Below are 7180 nucleotides of genomic sequence, written 5' to 3'. Positions count from 1 at the left end.
TGTTTATATTATATTGTTATTTTAAATTTATTTTAATTTTTCTCATTACAATACAGGAGAAATATGATGAGCTAGGTGCTAGTGATGATAATGATGGATTCGAGCTATCTGTTGGTAATAATATGAGTCTGCTGATGGAGGTGACTAGTGGACCGAAAGGGGGAAGAAAACTTGGAATGAGTTCTTTGAGCAGAATTTGTAAGGTCACTGGAACATCTTCTTCCACCCTACCAACAGTAAGGGTAGAAATAAATTAACTAACTAAATAGGTCATCCATTTGAAGGAGTTACTGGTCCAAAGGGATCAAGAAATGAAGGAGTTCCGCAACAACAAAAGTTAATCATGCAACATATTCAGTTAGTTTTGACAGATTTAGTGTTTGTGAACTTTATTATTTGGTTAAGTTTGTATTTTTTTCCTTAAAATTTGTATTTTTGATTTGTGTTATTTGTTTCAAACAAGGTCACCAAGGAATGTGGTGAAAAATAAAAATCCATGTCACAAGATGTAAAATACAGACCTAAATATAACCTTAAGGGAATTTTTAGGAATTTTTAGAAATTTTCTGAGAATTTTTCGGAGCTCGTATGAAGAGTTTAAGGGAATCAATTATTGGACAACGGGAAAGTCTTTTTAAGCTACTCATTTAAATGAGGAGAAATTTTATTTTTCTTTTTTCTTTTTTCTTTTCTTTTTCTTCTCTCATCGCCGAACCCCTCGCGTTGTGCCCTAGCCTTCATGCTCGATTCCACTTCCTCTTCCTTCTCCCTCACGCGGCACGTAGCGCCTCCTCCTCTTCCCCTTTTGCTCCCTGACGCCATCGATCTCTACGGCTACTAACACAGAGCGTGGCCACGACGGGGAGGAATTCAGCCCTCTCCCGATCACTCTTCCTCGATCTTGCGACGTCGCCAATCGTCGGGCGTCGCTAGATTCGTCGCGCCTCTCCTATTTGGTCGATGCTACTGCCCTTCCTCTTGAAGCTAGATCGGTAGTGCTGTAGTTGCTACCATCGTGAGGATCGAGTCGTCAATCTCACCTTCTACTCAATCGGCGTCAGCGCTGCTGTCCCGACGTCGGTCAAGCATCCCACCTTCTCTACCTCTATTCCTGTTTTCCCTTCCTCTCATGCGAACGAATCGATGTCGACAATCACCAAGGTTCTCCTCACCAACGTCGGTGATCCATGCCCTAACGATCTGGTCTCTCACCGCCGCACCTCTGCACGTCGCCGTTCCAACCACCGGATTGTGCTACTCCAGGCAATCTGTGCCCTAGCTTCGATCCCTCGCCCGTCACCACTTCATCATGCCAGCGCCACCCGATCACCTCTCTCTAGAAGTCGAGCACCCAAATCCTTCACTTTGCTGTGCCCTGGCTCTGGCTGTTGTAGCCACCAGCAACCACTGTCGATTTTGGGTAAGTCCGTTAACTATGGGTTTTAGTTTTTGTAGAGGTCTGGATTTTAAAATTCAGGATAGGATGTGTGTTAATTGGGTAGTTGCTATTTGGCAGTGGCTGTTGGGAGACGTCAGTCACAGGTCTCTGGCAACAACCTTCTCCAGCAAGCAATTTTTGGTAGCTGCTCATCCTGGCCGTGGGTCATCAGGGATGACTTTGGTATTGAGGTAAGGAGTAGAGGAATTGTTTCATTTACTATAGCGCACACGGGTAAGAATGCCCCCAGGGCGTAGCGCAGACGGTGGGCGCATGGTATCTCTGGCGTAATGGCCAGGGGTCGATTCTCAGGAACTGACGACCTGGGGTTTACCCCGCCATACGCCTATGGCCTGTGTACCTGCATGAACCTCCCTCCATATCCATGGGGCCGGCACTAGGGGGGCCGCTAAGGTAGCAGATCTACCTTTTTAGGAAAGGTTAAGAATGAATTGTGCTCGAATTTATTTAAGTTTAGGTTGATTATGTATAGATTTTGATCAAATTAAATAGTGGAAGGGTTAGGGTTAATGGATCTAACCCTAATTAACTTGTGAGTTATATTTAGTTAGGGATTAAAACGTTGGATCTAATCTAAGCTTCGGGTTAGATCTGATTAATGGATGAATTTAGATAAGTGGTTAGGAATTGATGTTAACAAGAGGGATTAGCTAATCGAGTTACATAGTTTCTAATCGGATTAGGATTTTTTTTAGTTATTTGGTTATATTGAAACTTAGCTAAAATTGTACGATTTATTACAGGACTTTGATTCAAGACGAGCACTTTGACATAGCGATTGTTTAGCTCAATTTACATTTGAGGCGGGTACCTTGACTTATCTTCTAGATATTGTCATTTGATATGCATAGTGGATTTTAATGAGTAGTAATAATTATGTTATATCTGCATCGGTATGTCATTGCTTGATTTCTTCAGCATGTTTATTTATTACTTGTTTTGCATCCATTACCCTCTTGATTATTTATGCTCATGGAGGTAGTGATATATCATGCCTTATGATATACCGGACTAGACATTTATCATATCTGATACGTGTACCTAGATCTTCTTATTTGAGCCATTTATTTTTTGTACATATTTTATGGAGGTAGATATGGTCAGGATTTTCATGCTTAGTGTCATGAATCATCTTGCATTATTGCGTGCTGAGCGATTGACAGTTCCATTATTGTTGAGATCATCGCCAGTTACATGGATTTGCACACACAACCACTCATGTGTTAGTGGTATATCAGGTAGGGTGTGTGGCAGTTTGCTCTGTCAGTGCTCCACTGATCCACTCATGGGTAGTGTGATGCAGCGTGGTAGCACGACAGGGATCCCTCCTCTAGATTATCTCAGGGAGATGAGAGCATTGAGCTCCCCCACTTATGATTTCGGGTAGGAGGATAGGTGTACTCCGACAGTAACCTGTTCACTCGGTCACTCATCAGGAGCAGTGATGGCAAAGTGACAGTCTACCCACTCGGTCTCACCATCGTGTGTGAAATGGCTGACTGGCGTCAGGGGTGACTAGGACATGTCATTTGCATCATATGCATGATTGCATTTATTGCTTGTGTTTGCTGCACTTTGTTTGCTGCATATTTGGTGGATGCATATGATTGACATGCATATAGGAGATATGATATTTTTGGTCTGATGACCTTATTATCCTGATAGGAGGTCCTGATGAGTACAACTTCTCCCATTCCTTTCAGTTTTGTATTTGCCAATTATTTCAGGAGACTATACGTATAATTGTTACTATTGATTATTTCTTACTATGCATGTCAGCTTGGTATCCGCTGAGTGTTAAACTCACCCTGTTGATTATTACCATTTCATGTTGAAGCTGTCAGGAGGTTCCAGTCGCTAGTCCCCGCCCATAGTCGCGACGATTTTCTACCTTTGGACTTTTGGTTTCCTTGTTATATTTTTATATATATGTGATGTATAACTATACTCATGGATTTTTATCGAGTTTTGGTCTACTGCCTTTGTTTTCCGTCGTGTTGGATTTTTGTGGGTTTAAGTTTTCCGTCGTATTAGTGTAGGTTTTATTTAAATAAACTGCGTGGTTGTGTCAGCCAGAGGTTGAGTTAATATAAACTGCGTGGATTGTTAGTTATTTTTATTGTTATTGTTCCGACCGTGTTGGCCGAGGTTTGTGTAGCCCTGAGGGCTTCGTAGTAATGTTTCAGATTGTTACCGGTACAAGGGAGATGTTGCTGGATTTTTATCTAGCAGGGACTCTCCCGGGGCGTGACACAAGAGGTGAGCATTTACATTAGTTTTTGTGTTAATTTATAACTCTCTGTATTTTCTTGTTAAGAATCTTAGTTTTTGTTTGTTTGTTTTCTCATATAGGTAAAGAAAAGGAAGAAGACGAGGAAGTATGTGAAATATTTCTTTACATTGTCTAGTTTGACTTGAATAATATTATGGGATTTTTTGGTATGATGATTTCTTAGAGTAATTTTGTTTTGGAGTTTGTCTGTGTCCTAGGATGAATCAAATTTTGTATTGGATCTTTTGTTTTGCATGTATGATGTACATGATGTATTTTATGGGATCTTTGATTTGTCATTCATGGGATCTTTCATTTTGTTATGAGATCTTTGTTGTGTATGAATGTGTCAGATATAATGTATCCTATAAATCTGACATATTAGGGTTTTTTAATATCATTGAGGTGTTTAGATCAAATCTAGGCGCCTTAATTCTTTATTTCTTTATTTTTTTAAAATTTTTTTGGTATATTATATATATTTAGAATGTAAGATTTTAGGATTTAGGAGCTTGATTATAATGGATTTTAGTCAATAATATTTGTCTTCTAGGGTTCAAGTTCCCTCTTGGTTTATAGTAATGTTCAAAATTAATAATTTTATATGTTCACGGGATATATTATATGGATTTAGAGTTTAAGATTTTAAGATTTAGAGTTTCAGTTATAATGAGTTTAAACTAATAAGATTTAAGATTTTTTTCCTTTAGAGTTATATATATATATATATATATTCCTCTTTTGACGCTGACGCCATCATCCTTCCACACTGTCGCCATCCTTCGACATTGCCTATTGGGTGAGACCTAGTACCAGACGCCGATGCTCACCACCACTGGGACTGCCCCAGCCGCTAGACGCCTCTCGCCGTCGGTCCTTCCTTATTGCCTGCCGAGTAAGACCCGACGCCAGACGCCAACTTCGATGTGACTAGGACTGCCCCAGCTGCTAGACGCCTCTCACCGTCAGTCCTTCATTATTTATTTATTTATTATCCAATGTATATTTAACAATAGCAAAACTCTGAAGTTAAGCGTACTTTGACGAGAGCAGTAGGATGGGTGACTCCTAAAAAGTCCTCATATTATACCTATATTATCAATCTGTTTGTGTAATGTCGTCACATTAAATATTGTAGACAAATTAATTAACCAATCGAGTATTGAAGGGACAAAAGATACATGATAGGATTAATTGGGCCTGGGGCAATGGTGCGATGGTTTGACCCTCGAATGAATAATTAAGAGATCTAATATTCGAATCTCAACTACAACGTACTGTAGTGAATTTTTTCTCAGTGAGAAACATGTCTAAGAATACTGGCCGTTAGATGAGCCTCCATTAGTATTTACTGATTTATCTTGATAGCTGATGAAAAATTTCTATAGGATTGAATCGATGATATATAAAATTAGTTGATTCAAACAATTGAATATCTTGATTACAATTTTTTTTTAAAAAAAATAGCATAGCATTTCTTCTCTCTCACTTACATTCAACATCCACTAAGCACAATGTCAAGAGAAAAGGCAAATAATACATCATCTATGTCTTTTGTTTTTTAATTTGCTTATCGGATAATTTCGAAGTAAAACTCATGCACATTAAAAAATTGACCGTTAGAATATAACATTCGAATCCGGTTTCTAGGCCATATATAATATAATATAATATAGAGATATCATGTGAAGATTCGATTTTGGACATGATGATGGACACTAATGGACATACCTTTAATGGTTAAGTTAGGTTCAACTCCTATAAATCTTAATACTATAAAATTGAATCCAAATTTATGATTACTTTGTGTCATATGTAGGTTTGGATCTTAGGGATTTTGAATGTTGGGTTTAGTTACTCATATGTTTCTTCTATGATCTTCATCATGATAATTTAATGAGTCACATGTGGAGCTCTTATTTGTCTGTGATTTCATGGTGGTTTACAGTTTTATCATGTTGAGTGGCTAAAACTGTTGCTAGATGGTTACCTTAGTTTGTGTGTGGATTTACACTGCCTTCGTGTATAAAACCTACAAGGTCGCACGTATAGCACGTAGAAATAAACAATGACATTGGAAGGTAGTCGAGATCAAGATCAAATATGGATTTATTTGATATAAAGAAGAGAAAATTCGAATATCCATAATTATGATGATTAATGAAGAATTCAAAAAGTCATCATAATGTTAATTAATGGAGAAGTTGAAGGATCATCATAATGAGGTCATAAATGAAGAATTTATGGAGCCTATAACTCTTCATCTTCTTAATAATGAAGATCATAAATGATGAATTAATTGAGACTTTAACCCTTCGTATTCCTTGGAGGTTATAAGTAGCCATCCTCGAAAAGACTCAAAGGGGAATTCCTTCTCTCCGAGTCTCCCTCGTCAGATTCTTCTTTGCTTTCTTCTACCGAAAGAGATCGGTAGTGCTTCCAAGACTTTGTCGATCCAAGAGGTTAGCACCTAACGGATTGTATCAAATTTAAGTCTCATAAAGTTTCTGTCCAAAGCCAAAGAAGTTGCTGACTGTAAGTGGGCTTTTCGTTTTGAGTATAGCTGTAGAATATGTTTACATTTCGTCATTTTATATTACAAATTCATTTCTTTTTATTCCAAGATGCACTGTTATGACTCAAGTTAGATATGGTAAAAGAATTTTCCGAAGGTATGATAAGATATGACAAGTTATGGCCTTGATGTGGTGGGTAATAACCGATATATGATCTCACATCTTAGAGGAATTACATATAGAGGACCGATCAGTAAGACCATGAAAAACAAGATATTAACAGTACTATGTTTTTGATGAAGTGCTATATTTTCGATTAAGTGCTATGTTTTTAATTAAGTTATGTTTTTGTCATGAATTTTGAATGTCTTGCTAAAAGTATATGTTTTCGATTAAGTTATGTTTCTATCATATTTCATGAAATATGTTTTCGTCATGAATTTCGAATATTTTGCTATGTTTTATATTCTGTCGTGCTATGTTCGATCGATCCCATTTACTGAGTATTTTCTAAGCACTCACCCCCCTTACTCTCATCCCCAGATAAAGACGAGGAACAAGTTGAGAAAGAGGAGCAAGAGATGTTTTGGGGCTAGTAATCAAGCCGTGTCCAAGTGATTCGTGCTTTTAGTTCATGTTATCTTTATTTGTACGCTTTCGCTTTTGAATTGTGAAGACAATATTTTCATCATAGTATTACTGGTTTGGTATGCACTTTATAAGACTTATTGTTTTCGAGTATTTATATTCGTGAGTAACGTCGGTATCACGTGCCTAGATAACGGGGCGTGACATATCATTCATCCTAAACAATTCAATATTATTAACTACATGATAAAATACAGATATACAGTGGTATTAAAAAGATGATAATAATACATCCACTACAAAAAAACAATAATTTAGGGACGAAAATTTGGGACGAAAAATTTT

The 7180-nt window shown here is 37.6% G+C and overlaps 1 protein-coding gene across 4 annotated transcripts; it reads left to right on the top strand.

Moving 5' to 3' along the window:
- Positions 1-697: 697 nt before the first annotated feature.
- Positions 698-6916, top strand: LOC122056177. 4 transcript variants are annotated; one of them, XM_042618003.1, is made up of 4 exons: positions 698-1420; positions 1517-1629; positions 3646-3718; positions 3812-4083. In XM_042618003.1, exons 1-4 carry the CDS (start codon positions 1144-1146, stop codon positions 3865-3867), a joined length of 519 nt encoding a protein of 172 aa, XP_042473937.1. In that variant the 5' UTR covers positions 698-1143; the 3' UTR covers positions 3868-4083. The 4 variants fall into 4 exon arrangements, with proteins under 4 accessions (XP_042473937.1, XP_042473938.1, XP_042473939.1 ...); XM_042618004.1 differs by lacking the exons at positions 3646-3718; positions 3812-4083 and adding an exon at positions 6791-6916; XM_042618005.1 differs by lacking the exon at positions 3646-3718.
- Positions 6917-7180: the final 264 nt, after the last annotated feature.

Source organism: Zingiber officinale, chromosome 3B (assembly GCF_018446385.1).
Source record: "Zingiber officinale cultivar Zhangliang chromosome 3B, Zo_v1.1, whole genome shotgun sequence".
NCBI lineage: Eukaryota > Viridiplantae > Streptophyta > Magnoliopsida > Zingiberales > Zingiberaceae > Zingiber > Zingiber officinale.
Note: the sequence above shows the minus strand (reverse complement) of the source record. Positions and strands in the feature narration are given on the sequence as shown.